At 46.1% G+C, this 19,213-nt stretch overlaps 1 protein-coding gene across 1 annotated transcript; it reads left to right on the forward strand.

Moving 5' to 3' along the window:
• Window positions 1-2,318: 2,318 nt before the first annotated feature.
• LOC112101905 (prolactin-like) lies at window positions 2,319-9,404 on the forward strand. Its single transcript, XM_024192829.1, has 5 exons — window positions 2,319-2,337; window positions 2,428-2,612; window positions 3,076-3,183; window positions 6,780-6,959; window positions 9,210-9,404. The coding sequence occupies exons 1-5, from the start codon at window positions 2,319-2,321 to the stop codon at window positions 9,402-9,404; spliced, it is 687 nt and encodes a 228-aa protein (XP_024048597.1).
• Window positions 9,405-19,213: the final 9,809 nt, after the last annotated feature.

A 19,213-nucleotide genomic window follows, 5' to 3' on the forward strand; every position in this document is an offset into this window, starting at 1 on the left:
ATATTCTGATGAGGGTCCCTCAATCTCTCCTGTTGAAGCTGTTCCAGTCTGGCTAAATAACAAAAGAATGACTGGAGTAGGGGGACTGGACCCAAGGTGTCTCACATCCCAGGTGAGTGCCATAACCACCAGGCCAGGGGCACTGGAACAGGGAGAGTCAGGGGGCCATAACCCCCACTTTTTACTGGCCATAAGGGCGAGCAACTGGGGGGGGCAAAGAGGAGCAAGGGGGAAACAGGATTTTGGGGGGGAAGAGGAAGAGCAGGGGTGAGACATCAGCGGAAGAAGCAGTGTGAGGGCAGGGAATCGGGGAGAAGATGGTGTGGGGTGGGGCTATGGTTCAGGTGCTGGTGGGCCCCCCCATTTTTAGGAAGCTTCCACCGCTCCTGCAGCAGGCTGTTGACTGACCCTCTCTCTCCCAGCCATCCCCCCAACTATTTAAGTATTTATGCACAGTGGAACAGTCATTGAGTCAGAGAAAGAGAGAGAGAGAGAGAGTGACTCTGTAGATGCTGAACATACCACCACCTAAAGTCCATCCCCAAATGGGTGTTAGAAGCCTAAATACCTATGTGGACCTGGGCCTAAGGTCCGATTTAGCAAACTTACATAAACAAATTATAGGATTACTCACATGCTGAAGTACTCACTTGTGTACATGTTTGCAGGATTGGGCCAAAATATTATGAAGTTCTAGATTAGAAAATTTGGAGGAAACACAGGCATAATGATCAGTGCCTAGGTGCTTTGCTGGATAGGAATGGACCTCAGCAGGGGCTGAACAGCTTTGCTGAATCAGGACCATAATGCCTAGATCCTAATAACAGGATCCCTGATATTGTAATGCAGACCACAGAACTGAAACAAATGAACAGTGAAACAAGTACATTTAACCTGGCAAGTGCTCCCACAGTATAGATACCAGGCATTGTCCCCTTCAATGATCCTGCTGAATATTTCCCTCTGCCTTCAGTAAGCATAGAGAATTTTTGTCTGATGTTTTCTCTTTCATTATGAACTGAAAAGGCCTTTGAGGCCTCCTCAGATTTTTCCTCTCTTTTACACACCTAATTTTTGCCTTTTACCATCCTTCACTCTCCCTGCTGCAAAATTCATGCCTTAATTATCTCATCTTGACTATTGCAAACTTCGTTTCTCTGACCTCCCCTGGTCCTATCAATCCAAAATGCTGCTGCTAAAAGTATCTTCTTCTGCCACTGCTTTAAGCATCATACACCATGATGGGGGTGTTCAGAGCTGTCCTTAGGGGTAGGCGACATGGGCAACCTGCCAACCGCCCAGGGCACTTTGGTCAGAACCATCCAAGTTCTGCAAGCTGGCGGGCCTGGGCTGCCAGAGCGGGGTGAGTGCAGGTGAGCCCAGGGCTGGAGCACCTGGCCAGCCAGCCAGAGGGTGGGCAATACAACCCCGAGTTGCAAGTCTGGTGGGGAGGTGCAGGCAGCAGAGCCAGAGAGCCAGCTCCTGGGTTCCCCCTTCCTGTGGCAGAGTAGTCAGTGGCCGGGGGATCCTGCCTGTGCAGCCCTTCCCGCGGGTGATGGGGGGGAGGGGAGCCCGCAGGGGCCACAGGCGATGGAGGCGTGGCGCTTGCAAGTGCCAGGGTGCCAAAATACAAGTTTGCCCAGGGTACCGTTCTCCCTAAGGCCGACCCTGGGGTTGTGTTTGGGAGAGGGGGATGGTATGGGGTTAGTATGGCTGCTTCTGTGCCAGCCAGGGGTAGCTGGGGAATCACCAACTTGCCAGCGGTGGTTCTCTGTGCTGCCCAGAGTAGCGTTGATGGAGGCCAAGGCCATAGTGTGCACCCCTCGTGTAGGTACTATATACAAAGGACCTATTCTCTGCCTTGTGCCAGTATAGATCAGGCCTAATTCCACACTGGAGTCAGTGGAGTGACTGGTTTAAAACTGGTGAGGCAGAGGAAAAATCAGTCCCCTGACCTATTGGGGCACACAGTCTGCGTGTGCTCGTGTGAAATGTCCAATACCCACGCGGAGTGTTTCCTCGCTCCCCCTAGTTACTGTCTCGGGGTTAACACTCGCCGCCCCATCGGAGCGCGCTCAGAGCTGCGGCGTTTCTCCGAGCCAAGGCCCCGCTCCGCGCCGTTTGCTAATCCCGCTGCGGGCCGCGCAAGCCCGGAGGCACGCGCTGAGGAACCCGCAATGACGAACAGCAGCCGCCCCGCACTCACCCGCGTGGCCTTAGCTCACCCTTGTGCCCATCTCCACGCGCGCATATATAGGGGAGCCAGGGGCATCCCAGAGCAACCCGACCAGCGTCCGCCCGCCGCTCCCGCCTGCACCATGGGCGCCGCGCGCAAAGGTAAGCAGCTGCCCCCGACCCCTCACCAGTCGGCGCCCCAGCGTTGCCTGCAGGGTAGCGGGCTGGTCTTGATCCATCCGCTCTTCCCAGGTTACGCCTGGCTGTGCGCCCTGCTCTGGCTGCTGGGGAAGCCGCCAGGAGCCGTTTTCGTGGCAATTTGTGCCCGGCAGGGAGACTCGAGCTGCCGCTTCTTGTCTGTGTCTGATCTTTTCGACCGGGTGATCCAGCACTCGGACAGGCTACACAGCCTCTCCACGGCGCTCTACGTGGACTTGGTGAGTGCCCCGTCCTGCCACGCCACAGGCTCCCCGTTCTCCTAGGGATCGCCCCTGCTGCCCACCTGAACCGGGCACGCAGCGATCTCTGACCTCAGGGCATGTTTGCCAAAGCATCTGGCTTCCTCTCTCCTCCCGACAGTTAAAGCCCGGGGCTGGGTATGCGGTCGGTCTGTTGCTTGCTGTCTCCGTTCTGTATCGCTGATCGTCTACGGGAGCAGCGGGAAAGTCTTGGCACTGTCAGATGCGCCGTATTCATTTACTCACACCACGTGTGACATAGTAGCTCCATGGGCTAGCTCTGCTAACAAGATTTCCCGCTGCATGTCAGTGTTTTGATTGTAATGTGGGGATTTGGGAAAAGGAAATATGCAAGGTGACAAAATGGCTATTGAAAACCACCAAAGTTACAAACTACAGTTTTACAACATCTGATGTGTTGAGTTCTTTTTCTTCCCCTTAGGAAAAAAACTTTCTACCCAATGGAAACGAGTTGGGCAAATGGACAGGTAAATGCCACACCTCCAGGATGCTAACGCCTAATGGCAAGGAGTATGTCCAAAAAATACCGGTAAGGCCCTATTAGCGTGCACTGGAGTTGATATGGCATGCAGTGATGTCAGATACGGTTGCTATTCGTATGGGGAAACTCAAGGGGACAGTTTGTCAAACTGAGCTGTGCCAGATTCAAGTTATTATCTAAGGAGGGAAGGAAGGAACGTTGTCACTGAAGAGGCAGGCCCGATCCTGCAAAGTGCTGAGCACCCTCCACTCCCACGGGCTTCAGAGGAAGTTGAAAACGCTCAGCACCTGCCGGTAGGGAGCCCCACCTGACTAATAGGCAGATTCTCAGCATAGTCCCAGCCAGGGGGATTTTGTACTCTTGGAATGTTATAGCTAAGGCTAAGATTTTGTCATGAATATTTTTAGTAAGTGTTAGGGACAGGTCACGGGCAATAAAGAAAAATTCATGGAAACCCTTGATCTGTCCCTGACTTTTACAAAAATATCCATGATAAAATGGGAAGGGACTGAGCAGCTGCGGGCTGGCTGGGAGCTCCCACCACCCGTGGAGACTCAGAGCTCCAGGGTCCCCTTGCATGGTGGTGGCTGGGGAGCTGTGGAGTACCCCTGCGCTGGCTGGGAACTGTGGGGTACCCCTGCTGCCCTTATCTTACAGCTCCCTGCCGCTGCGGGAGGTGGTGGGACCCTGCAGCTCCCAGCCGCCAGGACTGAAGTCACAGAGGTCTTTGGAAGTCACAGATTCCGTGGCTTCCGCAACCTCTGTGACAAAATCATAGCCTTAGTTATAGCTGATGCTTCCTCTTTAAAGTTCTTGCATCCTACATATTTGCAGAGTGTAAGAAGGGTAGCTGATGAATTTCAGATCCCACAATTAATCCCAATTTCCTTCTATATTGTAAGAAATAATGTTTGTGGGGCTCTATAAGATTAATTCGCATTCATTAGTTATAAAAACGGCACTGAAATACTTAAACAAAGGTCAGACATCCCAAAGGACAGAGAGGGATACATTTTCCCTTTAATTTACTCTGGCACAATGAAAGACAAATCTAGGAAGTAGCTGTGAATTCTACAAATAAATTTGATTAATCCGTGCCATTGTAAAACTTAGAAAGCCATTATGAGAAAACCATGTGGGCGGGGGGGGGGGGAGAAAAAAAAAATTTTAAACAGAAAAGTTTTAAAGAGGAAAAAATATAGTGAGGAACAGAAATCAAGCAAAGAAACTGTAGGAGCTCAAAGCTAAGAAAAGTAATAGGTATTTTAAAAATAGTGACGAAAAGCAGACATTGAAAAGCCAAGGACACAAAGACAGGTGTGAAAAATATTGTAAAAAGGGGATGGATAAAAAGAAAAAATGGGAGAAAAGAAAAAGAAATCTACAAAAGTGTTATTTAGCAACTTTTCTCTTTGGTTTTGACTGTTAAAATAATGGGGAAATGCTCTTCCTGGGATTTTTCTCTCTTTGCAAGTGAAAACAGATTGGCTCAGAATACATACAGCTGACAAGAAGGATAATATTTTCAAAAGCAGCTAAGGGACTTTAGTGCCATTTTCAAAAGCAATTAAAGCATTTAGGAGCCTAAATCTCATGGAAAGTCAGAGGCTTAGGCTCCTAAGTCACATAGCCCCAGACCCAGAGGTATTTAGGTGCCTAAATCCCAGTTTTGACTCCACTGCAATCCACAAAACTCCCGCCAAACCCTATAGGTGCCTATACTCACTTGGTGCCTATGTTTTTCAGTGTAAAAATTCCCTAGGTAGAGAAGTTCCTGCCTCTGAGCATGTGCACTGCTGACTCCCTACGCCTCTGGATGCCCGTCTCCTGCATAAGCTCTGGAGCACTCCATGAACCAGGGGACACATAGGCATTTGGCCACCTAAGGTGTGCTCAGAGGTGTACTGCATTGGGTCCACTTAAAAAATCTCACCAGTGGAGGTGTTTCCAACCTTCCAACTTTTAGCCCAATGGATAGTGCATTCACCTGGGATGTGGGAGACCCAGCTTCAATTCTCCCCCACTCTGCCTGAGGGGCAGTAAAAGATTTGACCAGGAGGGTCTCCCACCTCTCAGGGGAGAGCTCTAACCACTGAGTTACAAGATATTCTGATGTTGGGCTCCCTCAGTCTCTCCTGTTAAAACTGTTCCACCTATCAGGTAGTGCCCTAAGCACTGAACCAGAGTCATTCTCATGCTCTCTTGCTCTCTGGCCCAATGACTATTTATTTATCCACAGTGGAAATGTAACTGGGCCACAGAGAAAGACTTTGTAATCTAGAGATTAGGGCACCTACGTGCAAGGTGGGAGACACAGAATCTAGTCCCCCGCTCCAATCACTCTTTCATTAGTTAGCCACAGTGGAAGAACTTCAAAAGGAGAGATTGAGTGAGCCCCCACATCAAACTACCCCATAGCTCAGTGGTTAGAATGCTCAGAGGTGGAAGCCTCCTGTTCACATCCCTTCTCCCACTCAGATAGAGGGGGGGAACTGAAGCTGTATCTTCCTCATCCGAAAGGAATGCGCCAACCACTAGGCTAAAAGTTAGACAGTAGGAACCAGCAACTCCTCCTCTGGCTGTTTTGTGTGGAGTGAGGCAGGTGCCTAACTCATTCCCACCAGAAACTACTTAGACATCTAAAATGCCTGATTCCAGGCGAGGGGTTTTCCTTTGTAAATTGTTAAGCACAGATAGGCACCTATCTTCCTGAGAGGGGCCAGGCTTATCACACACACCCCTCTCATTAGCCTCTCCATTGGCTAGTTTAGGTGGTTCTCCACCTAGCATGCTGGCTTTTGTGGATTGCAGACTACACTTATACCTCAATAGCGAAACAGCTGCAGCTATGCCTCTGTAGTGCTTCATAGACCCTACCTATGCCAATGGGGGGGTTCTCCCATTGACGAAGGCAATCTACCTCCCCGAGAGGCAGTAGCTAGGTCAATGGAAGAATTCTTCCATTGACCTAGCGCTGCCTACACTAAGGGTTAGGAAGGCATAGCTACATTTCTCATGGGTGTGGATTTTCACTCCCCGAGAGACGTAGCTATGCTGATGTAAGCTCCCAATGTAGAGGAGCCCTAAGGCAGCTATCTCTCCCCATTCGTTGTGTAGGGAGCAAGGCACCTAACTCAGGCTTTGGCGCACCTCAGTGTTGTTCCTGTGATTTCCTAGGCACCTAAAAGTTAAGAGCAGCAATGCTCAGTATTGCAATGCCCGAGTCCCTTTGTGGATCTGGGCCTTAGGCACTTTTGAAAGTTTTCCCTTAAGACTTTTTTCCATCTAACAACTCCGCAGTTTAGCATTTGATATCAATGTAGCACTATTTAAGGAAGTACCACCACTTTGATGCAGAATTTGATTACAGAATGAGATCCTAAGCAATTTGGGAAGAAGTTGCATGTGCAAAGTCATTTTGGTTTTTTGTTCATACTAATGTACAACTAGAGAGAAGAAGCCCATGAAACTGTTATTTTTTAAACATTTGAAAGTTAGTTATGAATTGTATGCATAGAGATTTTAAGTGTGCCCAGATTTTAAGTATCATTATCTGTTTAAGTATACCGTGCCCAATGAGAACGTCACTGTTCATATGCTTTGATGCCACTAATAGGAAAGTTCTTTCATATTTTGTTTTCAAGAGAGAAGAACTAACTCACTTGATACTGAGACTCTTGCAAGCCTGGAAGGAACCACTTTCCCACTTTGACCAGAATATTGGTCATCATCAAGAATTATCTAGTGACAGCCTGAGCAAAGCAAAGCAAATCAGCAATATGGTGCATGAGCTGAAGACTGGAATGGAGAAAGTAACAGAGAAGGCAAGATTTTCAACCTAATTTTTTTTAATATCAATTATACTGAAATACCAAAGGGTTCTCGAGGCCAAATTCTGCTCTCAATTACAAAGATATAGCCCTAGCATGGGTGTTCACAGTGGAACAGCTTCAACAGGAGAAACTGAGGGAGCCCCACATCAGACTATCCAATAGCTCAGTGGTTAGAACATACTCCTGAGAGGTAGGAGACCCCCACTTCCAATCTTTCCCATGCCTGCTAGAGAGAGGGGAGTTGAACCTGTCTCCCCCACATCTCAGCTGAGTACTGGACTAAAAGGTGGGCCCCAGCACCATTTCCTTCTCTGGATGTTTTGTGTGGCACAAGGCCAGCACTGAACTCATTCCAGCAAGAAACTACATAGGTGCCTAAGCCAAGGGAAGGGTTCCTGTTCATGGATAGCTAGCAGAGATAGGCACCTTCCTGCATCCTCGACCGAGGCACCTATCTCGGAGACAGGGGCAGGGTCTTAGCAGGTCAGCATCTCCCATTGGCTAGCTTAGGCGGCTTCCTGCCTAGCATGCTGGCTTTTGTGGATCTCATTCTTAGGTGGCTTTCTCTCCCCATTCATTGTATAGGAAGCCTGGGCACTTAACTCAGCTTTGTGGATCACGGAATTGTTCCTGAGATTTGCTAGGGGCCTAAAAGTTAGGCATTGCAACACTGAGTATCACAACACCTAAGCCCCTTTCTGGATTCCACCCCTAGCTACTTACATAACTACACCTCTACCTCGATATAACACGAATTCGGATATAACGCGGTAAAGCAGTGCTCTGGGGGGGCGGGGCTGTGCACTCCGGTGGATCAAAGCAAGTTCAATATAACGCGGTAAGATTTTTTGGCTCCCAAGGACAGCGTTATATTGGGGTAGAGGTGTATTTTAAAGCCCTGTGACAAATGCCTTCTGATAAATGTACATTGTGGCATCTGATTATATTTGCAGCTCTCTCACTTTTAATTACCAGATAGTGGGTCTGATCTTGTATTCCATGTGCACTCACAACTCTCACTAAACTCAGCTGGAGCTGAGACTGAACAAGGAATGAAGAATCAGGCCTATTTTCTTTGTCTCTGACAATTAACATGTTTATTCCCATGCAGACATCCCACTAAACACTTAAAAAATAAGGAAAAAAACCTTAATATCTCACCACAGGATGATACAAATTGAAACGGACATACAACTCAGCAATACAGCAGAGGGGTCATTTTATCCACTGCTGAAATGCAGCCACCAGTGAAGTGAAATTGAACAGCACCTCACAGGACAGAGCTATAAATGGAGAAGCCCAATCTTCAGTTTGGCTATGAATATGGATTAGAACTTCCCCAGAATTCAGGGGCATTTAATATCCGGATTTTTGTTTAGTTCATCATAGAGTTAGGGCCAAACATAAAATTCAAAAACAGATTCAAGCTTCGCCCAAGTTCAGAATATTTGTATCCAGGTTTGTAGCTCAGGCCCATTTCAACAACTTGTTTTGGGGAAATTCTTGGATGGGAGGCTCTCTGAGGGAACGGCAGCTCTGTCCATATTGTTCTGTACGTGCTACCAAGGTTTCACAAATAGTAAAGTATAAGAAGGAAACAATATCAAATTGAAACTACTTGTTGCATAAACAGTGTCATGTGACAGTATTTTTCCATATTACACTGAGTCTGGGCTTGATCTTGCCAGGTGGCCAGTCCTTCTAAGAGCTGGTGAGGGCCCTCATTTTGCATTGACTTTAACAGCTCTTGGGGATGCTCAGCACCTGCTAGAAGCCCTAGCGCCTTACTAGATGAAGCTCGTTAAATAAGGCTACAAGTCTGAAGAAAACTGATCCACTGTACTATCTTGAGATGGGGCAGCCATACTGAAGAGTGGCCTTTACCTACTCCATGTTCAAAGGGTGTTATGTCCTTGATAGCATTGCCAAAGTTCTGCTTCCAGAGGCAGAATTTCTTGAAACAATATGAAACCAATTCCGACTAGTCAGACTCTTATGTAGGCTCTGGGTAGCAGGCTGGTATTGCATTTCCTTTCTCTAGAGAACTTTGCACAATTTTTTTCAGTACTTACATAAAAAACCTGGAGGTGAGCAATCTACATTAGCTGATGATTTCATTAATGGGTGTTCTATAAACCCTGATTTTGTTAGCTTCAACACTAGCATTTTGAGGATTTTGGTTCTATGCACATTTATATCCATTGACAGGTTACAGTCATACATATTCTGTTTTCAATACAGATGCAGTCAATGGGAATCATCAGCAATTCATTGAATGGAATGGGATCATCAGAAGCAGCTGGTTTATCCATTAGTAATGAAGCAAATTTGATGAGTGACTATGAGTTTATTCACTGCTTCAGGAGAGACTCCAATAAAGTACAAAGCTACTTAAAAATTCTTAAATGTAGGATTTGGCCAGGAAATAGTTGTTGAGTTTTAATCTGTGACAGGCAATTTTCAGAATTAAAGCTACATGTTGTTTGCAAAGATGGAACAAAATAATTTATAAAGGTTTTATGACATTTACAGTAATAGTAAATTATTAACAAAGAAAACTAGTTTTGAATGGCTTTGCCAATTATTTATTTTACACTGTTAACCTACACAGTTGAAGTATTAAATAAGGCATAATGTGTGTATGTGGGTTTCACACACCAGGAAGAGTGGATTTCAGTGGTAGTGCATAAATCAGTTTCTGTATTTACTGCAGTATGTCAAACTGCAATTTAAATAGTTCACACATTTTCAGGTGTACATATTGTCATTGAAGCTAAACATCAATAAATTAGCTAAGTCTTGGTACAAGACATGCATAGACTTTAAATAAAGTATATTTTTATAATAAAAGTTGTTTCATTTATCATGTGACAAAAGTACTTATGTTTAAAAGTACTCAACGTATGGTATTACTGATGGGTTTAGGAGGATACATGACCCTCTGACTACCCTTCTTCCCCATCAAACTTCTAAATTTTTTCCTAACTTGCTGCAAGCTTTTACAAGTATTGATGTAGTTTCAGGAGTCCCTAAAAGCAGGAGTCTGATAGTCTGACACTGAGTAGCACCTTACTCCATGAGTAGTCCCACTGAGAACTCTTATGGAAAAAAGTACTATAGCACATGAGTAAGGGCCTAATTCAGGGGTGGGCAAACTAGGGCCTGTGGGCCGGATCCGGCCCGCGAGCCATTTTAAGCCGGCTCGTGAGCCACACCATCTGTCTCGGCCCCACTCTGGCCGGGGCGTTGGATCGGCGGCCGAACCACACAGCTCAGCAGCGCTCCAGCTGGGGCGCTGGGTCAGGTGCCGCACAACACGGCTTGGCCTCGCTCCAGCTGGGGCGCAGGGCCGCAACACGCGGCTCCCGGAAGCCGCAGCATGGCCCCACTCCGGCTCCTACGCGCTCCAATGGGAGCTGCAGGGGCAATGCCTGCGGATGGAGCAGCATGCAGAGTCGCCTGGCCGCGCCTCCAGAGAAGCCGGAGAAGGGATATGCCACTGCTTCTGGGAGCCGCTTGAGGTAACACCGCTCAGAGCCTGCATCTTCTGAGCCTCTCCCAACCCCCTGCCCCAGCCCTGATCCCCCTCCCGCTCTCCAAACCCCTCGATCCCAGCTCGGAGCACCCGCCTGTACCCCAAACCTCCAGCCCCACACCTGAGTCTGCACCCCCAGATGGAACCTGCACCCCTGCCCCAGGCCTGATCCCCCTCCCGCCCTCCAAACCCTTCAATCCTAGTCCAGAGCACCCTCCTACACCCCAAACTCCTCATCCCCAGAGCCCGCACCCCCTCCCACACCCCAACCCCAATTTTGTGAGTATTCATGGCCTGCCATACAATTTCCACTCCCCGATGTGGCCCTTGGGCCAAAAAGTTTGCCCACCCCTGGCCTAATTACTGGTTCAGTCTCAGTGCCAAGTTTGGATGGTGGATAGGGGTGTGTTTCCTGCACACGTATCCAGAGTCAGTGCCGAGATATGGGTGCTGTAAATTCCATGGTATAGGAAAAACCTTAGATTCATCTGAGTGATAAGGGAAGAGCTATTTTATATTTTCCTAACTATAACGAATGAATGGCACATAATTTGAATTTACACTAGTCGGGAATGAAACATTTCTGCCTTCTGAGTCCAGATGATGCATATGAGTAGGCATTTATAACTGATTTGGACTCAGTGGTGGCATTCATGATTACCTGGGCCCTGATCCTGCAAATACTCATGCATGTGCTTAACTTTATTATTGGGAGTAGTGCCATTTGGACTACAAGAGTACATTTTTGTAGGAATTAGGACACAGTTTGCAAGCATATGCACATTTACTGTGGGAAACCGTAGAAAATCAAAGCGACGACTTAGAACTGAACACCGAGCAGCAACTTGTCAAGCTATGTCTGAGCGTCCATAATGCAGAGCTGGCCTGACTTGTTCAGAGGATATCTGCGAGAACTCAGCACCTCTGCAACTCAGCCCAAGTGATTTTCCTCAGGTTGTCTTCAAACAGCAGAGTGGAAAAGGTCACATTTCAAATAGCATAATGTTAGTTATCCCAAGAGAGCTAGATTCACAAAGGGAATAAGGCACCTAAGTCAAACATTTAGGCACCACTGGCATTCACAAACCCCCTACTCAGCTGCCGCCCAACATCCCTAGGCACCTAAGGGCCTGCCAAAGGGCCTAAATTTAGGCAACTGAGCATGCACACAGCCTTAGCCCTGATGCCACCCAGCAGGTTGGTGCCTAAGCTCCAGTGGGATTCACAAATGAGGTATTCTCCTGTCTTAACCCACACAAAATGGCCTCACAAGGTTGAGCAGGAGAGCCCCCTCTTAGGCCAGTGGGTAGAGTATGCATCTGGGATATTAGAAACCCAGATTTGATTCCCTCCTTTGCATGATTAGGAAAAGGGGGTTGAACACAGGCTTCCCACAACTCAGCCGAGGGCCCTAAGTACTGGGCTAACGGTTATAGGTACCTGCTTCTACATTTCTTGCAAAAAGTGGCTTAGGCACCTTCTTCAGGAGAGGTTTCACAGCTATGAATCCCAAGCAGAGTTAGGAACCTAGTTCTGTGAGAGGGGCAGGGTTTATGCCACAGCCATCTGCTTGGCTTTTCCTAAGGGCTAGCTCATCTGGCTTCCTACTCCGTGTGCCGGCTTCTGTGAATCCCATAACTTTCCCCATCCATTGTACAGGGAGCCTGGGTGCCTAACTCAGGGTTGTGAATTCCACTGGGCAACAGGGCATCTAAAAGTGAGGCATTGCAGCAGCCCCATAGTCCCTTTGTGAATCTAGCCCAGAGTGCCTATACTATTTGGTAAGTTATTGCAAAACTGGTGAAGGAGCCAAAATCCAAAGCTCTTACTAAGCCTATGAATATCCAAAACTTACAGCTAACCACAACAAATGTACAATGTCTTATACTACCACAGCAAATACAGTAAAAGGGAAGAGACCCAACCAAAGAAGTTCCCTGAACTTGCCACCTGTCCTCTTCTTGTAACAGTACAACCAAGGAGGGCATCTGAATGCTGTTTTCATCTACTGGTGGGATTTGAGCTACTTGGATGGAGATGGTCTTCATGAATCAGGCTTCCTATGGCTAAGCCCTTGTTCATCTCCTACCTTTTCATGCTCTGCATTGTGTATCTCCTCTGATTGGAGAGAAGAACTAGGCACAGTCAATTAATACTCCTTTCCCAGCCCATTCTGCTCTGCACAAGGGCCATCTTTGCATTTGCTGGCTAGACAAATAGAGGTAGGAGGCAAGTCATGAAATTATTCCCGCTCCCACTTTTCACGGAGTTATCAGTAATTGAATGGAGTTCACATTGCCAGTTGCGGGGAGTGTAGCAATTATTAATGACTATTTATATTGCATAAGCACTCAGAAGCCCCAAGCAGAACTGGGGCCCTGTTGTCCTAGACATAGTACAAACACACAGGAACACATAGCTCCTGCTCTGAAGATCTTACTCACTATAATTCCTTAGACAAGATGATATTACATATATATTATAGAATACAAAACTAATTATTTCTGATTTCCAGTGTTTTCTAAAGGAACTGAGGCTTCTTATAATAACGAAACTAGAGATTTGTGAGACCGACAAATGTAGGCATATGGAAAAACTACGGCTTGTGGCTATGCTCCTCTCTCATGCTCCCAATGCCTTTTTATATTCCCCTCTCCTCCAACAGTGACATTGCCTCTGTCACCAATCGGGAATAGCTATTTACTGATCAGCAAAAGAAAGTTGAAGGATATCCCATCAATTGCCATTTAAATCATCTCTCACTAACAATACTGTATTATCACAATTAGATTTTGTTGTATAGATAATTAAATAAATCAAGATACCAGCATAAAAGTGTGAAAACAGAAAAAAAGAGGAAAACCCATTGAAATGTTCAATGTAATAGGCATCCAAACAGCTCCTTCTATATTATGGCAATGTATCCTCCGAGCAAGTGTTAAGAGAGGGAATTGGAGATGGACACCTACTAAATGTAGCTCTTATAGTGCAAAACTCTATTTGTGTGTTCATGACTGTCAAGATTCAGTAACAATTGATAAGCACACCATCATTATGATTGTTTACAGTTCTGATCTAGTGATTTCATTTCTTTTACCTGAGTAACAGGTCTAGAAAGCAATTCACAACACCCTCTTCTACATGCTGTTGACATGAAGCAAATATGAAAGTTGGTCATCAAAAATATGGTTACAGCTATGAACCAATACAGCAAATTTACACTGGTACTATGGGCAAAAATCACTCTAAACTGCGGTCCAGTATTGCCATTTACTTACCTGTACTAGCACCCAAATGAATGTGCAGCATATACTGTGCCAATTAGGGATGATCCCATTCTCTGTGATGCCCACAAAGATGGAGTACAACAGGAACACTCATTAATGAAGGCACAAAGATTTTCTCTGATGTAATCCACCCACTTACCAACATTCTCTCTGCAAAGTTCATGTCAGTCAGAGGGTTGTACTTTAGTACAGGTATCACACATCAGGAATCCAAAGGTAAAAAACACTGTAAAGGTTAAATCATCAAAAATGGAGCCAGCAAAGGTGCAGCATGAAGGAATGGCATACTTATGAAGCACATAATATGAATGTGTCAGCCACACAGAGAAATATTTCTACTTCTTTGATCTTATTGAATCTTATGAGAAAGGAGGCTACACATTGTCTCACCTTTCAGAGGGCTTAAAGAATGCCATTCTTTTATTAAGTAAGCAAAGACCAAAGCCAACAGCCAGATAAAGGGATTAAGGACAAAGGAATCTCTCAAACCAACATGGGCTAATTAAAAGAAAGACAAGATGTACACTGGGCATAGTGGGGAAAAAATCTGATTTTTTCTTTTCACTCCCTTTGATGTGATGCCCAAGCTGCCTGTATTTGAATAAGCATTATTTGGAATGCTGTCCCCACTCCTCTGTTTACATCACAGATGTCAGGTGGGATTCATTTCCTGTTTCTTAGTTAATCTTTTTGTTTGTGCTCCAGGTAATCCTTGGCTCCCTCCACTCATGCTGCCATTGCTGCAGGGCCAGAAATGTGTCAGAGCCAGGCCAAAATGTTTTCCCTCCTTGTCATTTAAATGCTCTGACCAGGTGGATTTTCAAAGTGAAATATGAAATTAGCTTTGGAGTTCATTCATTCTGATCTCTCCTATGCTGGTTTTATATTCATGTGATTCCATTGGCTGTGGTGGAGTTACTATTTCATGGAGATAAATGAGATCAGAATCAAGCCCAGGATGTTGTTACAGGACACTGAGGAAGGCAGCATCTGTGGCAGCTGGTTAGTGGGGCGAATGAGGCCAAGCCTCACCAATAACGCCACAGTTGTCAGATACACTGTAGGTGTGTGTAGCAATGACTGATGCACTGCAGGGTGCACTATCACTTGCTGCCACTAAGGGACTCCTGCAAGTGAAACCGTTCCAGGCCCTGAAGGCTGTAGGGTGCCTGGCTGTCATGGGGGTCTCTGAGCCCTGCAGCACAAATACTGCAGGCAGCAGAAGGAGGAGGCACAGAACAGGGAATACAGGCTTCTGTGGGGATGATTTCCTTCAGTTCCAGAGGCAGAATACCTGGCTCTTTGCACATGAATGCCGCAGCATAGAGCCCCTCAAGTTCCTGCAACACAGGGCCTGCAAGGAGCCGAGGTAGAGTTGCCACCACTGAGATACAAAAAAAAGAGGACACGGATGACCCTGAGCCCATAAAACTGGACACCTGGCTGTGTACTAAGCACCCTTACAGATATCCCAGGACGGCTACCTCAAAAAAGGGATGGTCCTGGTAAAATCTGGCCAGGTGGCAGCACTAGAAGGTGCAGAGCAAACACTCTACATCCTCACAGAGACAGCCTATAGGGTTCCCTGCACATGCGCCCAGCAGCCACAGTTTTTTCTTCCTACTTCTGCTCCTGCATCTCCAGGTCCAGCATGAAATAGGGGAAGACAAGGTGGTGACTGTGGGCTAGACAAGGGGTTCTGAGTTGGGTGATGTTGGTGGGTGCCAGCTAGGGAGGGGAAGGGTTCTGGGCTGGGGTTGGATTTTGTGACCTGGGGGGTTTGTGTGGCAGGGGTATTCTGAGCCTGAGTAGGGGAAGTTATGGAACTGAGGAAGTGGTTTAGAGTTATGAAGAGGTTTGGTAGGAATCGGAAGGGTTCTCAGCATTGGGGCTTAGGTGTGTGCAGAATGTCTATGAGCAAGGGATGGAGAGAGGCTGGGGAGGTTCTGAGCTAGGATGGGGACAGGATGAGTTGGCAGGGCTGAGGGTGAATTGAGTGGGGGAAGGTGGAGATGCAGCAGGAAATTTGTATCACCCATTTCTGTTCCCCTTGTTCTGGCATAACTGATGTTTATAAATTATTTAAAGAAAATGCATGTATACTATTTGATCCATTGCAAACGTATGACATTTCAGGAGAGAATGGCAAAGTAAATGTCTTGTGATATTTACAATATTCATGATGAGTGGTGCTTCTTTGCTGAAATTTCGTAGTGCAGGTTGAAGGGAAATTTCCACTTTAAATAGCATTAACTAAGAGGGATCAAGGTTGTATGTTTTACAGGTTTAACTTTATTTTGGTGTTGGGGACTCAGACCACTCTAGTTATGGTCCAAAATTCACACAGTGTTTCTGGGGGACTAAAGAAAGTCAAATTGACATTGTAGAGAACATTTAAAACCAACATGTTGAAACTTTTCCCTTTGCTTTTTGGAAGTCTTGTTGCACACCTAGAGTATTTTATGGCCAGATCCTCAAATATGTACTGAAGTGATTAACTGCCTCTTTCGGCTGCTGCTGTCTAACCCTGTAGGTGCCTATGTTTCCTCTGGTGGGCATGCACAAAGCCACCTAAGTCCTGACACCAACCCCACAGCTAACAAGCTGCTCAGAGCCCTGGCATAAGACAGAGCCCCAGCAGCTCCAAACTATTAGGATTCTCAAACTAGGCATGCCCCTGCCTATCTCACCAGTGGGGCCTGACCCTTTAATTGTGCTCTGAGTACACTGAGGGGATGTCTAGACTGCAAAAAACCTCTGCAGCAATAAGTCTTAGAGCCCAGGTCAATTGATTTGGGCCTGCGCTTCAGGGCTAAAAGTGGTAGTGCAGATGTTCCCACTTGGGCTGGAGCCCAGGCTCTTTAACCCAGCAAGGAAGATGGGTCTTAGAGCCTGGGCTCCAGCCCAAGCAGGAATGTCGACACTCTTATTTTTAGCCCCAATACACAAATCCCAAAAGCTCAAATCAGTTGACCCAGGCTCTGAGACTTACTGCCATAGGTTTGGGGGGTTTTTTGTGTGCAGTGTAGACATACCCTTATAGGCTCAGGCCCCGCACAAGAAACATAGGCACAAATGTCAGAATAACCCAGTGGTTAGGATAACTGTGGGGCATGTGGAGAAGGTTCATAGCTGAGAATCTCAAGCAGAGATAGGTGCCTCCCACAGGCCCATGAATCAGGCTCCTAAAGCTGAAATCAATGGGATTTGACCCTGAGCCCTATCCTCTGCATTTCACTCCCAGCTGGATTATGTGGTCCCCCCCCCCCCCACTCAGCTTGCTGGCTTCTGAGGCTCCTTTCTTAGGCACCTAATTCTCCACATGCATTAAATGGGGAACCTGTGCACCTAACTCAGGGCTGTGAATTCCAGTAGGCAGCTAAGTGCCTAAGGGTTAGGTGTTGCAGTGACTAGATACCTTTGTACCCCATCTTGAGTGGCAATTCATCTGAGTCTCTTCCTCCTTTCTCACCAAGCCCAGGGGCAGCTTGGAGTCTCTGGCTCCAAGGGCTTCACATATGAGAGGAGTTTCATTCAGCTTGTGGGTTGAGCACTTCTGGTCCTTTAGGGGAAGAAGGGTGGGTGCAGGGCCGGCTCCAGGCACCAGCGCAGCAAGCAGGTGCTTGAGGCGGCCAACGGAAAGGGGCGTCACGTCCGGGTCTTCGGCAGCAATTCAGCGGCGGGTCCCTCGGTCCCTCTCAGAGGGAAGGACTCGCTGCTGAAGAACGAAGCTGCCGCCGATCGCGGTGGGTTTTTTTGTTTTGTTTTTTTTCCCGCCACTTGGGGCGGCAAAAATGCTGGAGCCGGCCCTGGGTGGGTGGGAACTCTGCCTAGTCCAGGTGGTCAGTCCCTCAACGCATAGCCTAGGACTGTTTGGTTACTCTTCCCCAAGAGGCAGGGGAGTGGGGAAGGCAGCCAATCAGAGTCTATGGCTATATCCCTGGTAGGAGGCATTGAAGACCTGCAAGTTATGGAGCAAACCATGTAGCGTTGGCAGCCCTGGATATAAGTGTATAGAAATGAATACTTAGCCAGAAACACAAAGACAGGCTATCTGAATTGACCTTTAGCTGATTAGTACCTGTTAACTCTACATGGACCCAATATAGTTCTTACACATGTGACTAATCCCTGTGATTTCAATGGGACAACCCGAGGGCAAAATTCACCCCTATGAATAAACCATCCATTCAAATAGGGCCTATGAAGGATTTACATGGTGCATAGGCCCTGTGCTAACTACCTCAGTACAGGAGAGAATTTCATCTCAAATGACTCAACTACCCATATGAGAGATGGTTTGCTGAATCAGGTTCCTTGTGTGCTAACTAGTATCAATGACAGGAACCTGGTGATTTTTGCCAGCTAGTGCTTGTTATTTAAAGAACAGAGGACTTATTTTTCTTTGCTTTCACATTTCCTTTAAAAAACCTGGTTAAAAACTATATTAGTACAACATTAAGACTGCACAGTTAAGCACTCAAAAGTCAGGAAATGCAGAAGTTAAAGATCAATACATAACTTTTACTCTGCCTCTTTGTGCATATGCATTATGATATAATGTCTGTTTATACAATCTAAAGTTTTCTTATATATACACATGTATCTAAAATTGTAGAAAATATTTATTGTTTAGCAGGCATTATATTGTATTATTTGTGATGTAATGAATGATCACCTAGGGAAAACCTTTAAATCAAGATTGAATGTCAAAAATACATGCTTTAGTTCAACCACAAGTTATAGGTGTCCATACAGGAATTACTAGGTGAAATTCTATAGTGCGTTGTGCAGGAGGTCAGACTATATGATCATAATGATCCCCGCTGGCCTTAAAAAAAAAAAAAATATATCTATGAAGGGAGTCAAACAGCTCTGCCCTTTTATGTCCGAAATTTCTCCAAACAGCTATTACATCTGACATAAAATATCTCTAACCAGTCCCCTCAACAAACACATTCACAAAAATATACAATAAGAAAACACATTCCTCTTTTTTGGAGCTAAAAAGCTTCTCAACTGAACAATAATTGATTCTTAAATCCAATAGAGTGATTCCCTTAGAGTGGATGAAGCAAGCAAATCATTTCAAGTAACGCTATTTTAATACTACTATTTCAGGCTAGTTATATACATAAAATACTGTACTGAATTTAGGAACAGATGCATACCCACTGGAACCAGCTTAAATGAACAGTCAAGAATAAGTCTGGTACAGGATGTTAGCTGTCAAATATTTTTTTATATATAGTAAGAGTGGCAGTTTGCACAATTATAGTACTGCTGCTGATTCCATGTAGGTTCTAATTTTCCCTTGCGCTATCTCCAATTTTAAATGCGAAACACGATACAAGAGACTTTACTGACAATCTGACAAAGGCTACTAAAGCTAAGGACATTGTATTTTTCATCCCCAGGCAAAA

This window comes from Terrapene carolina, unplaced genomic scaffold (genome assembly GCF_002925995.2).
Source record: "Terrapene carolina triunguis isolate 2854851 unplaced genomic scaffold, T_m_triunguis-2.0 Scaffold68, whole genome shotgun sequence".
In the NCBI taxonomy this organism is placed as follows: domain Eukaryota; kingdom Metazoa; phylum Chordata; order Testudines; family Emydidae; genus Terrapene; species Terrapene triunguis.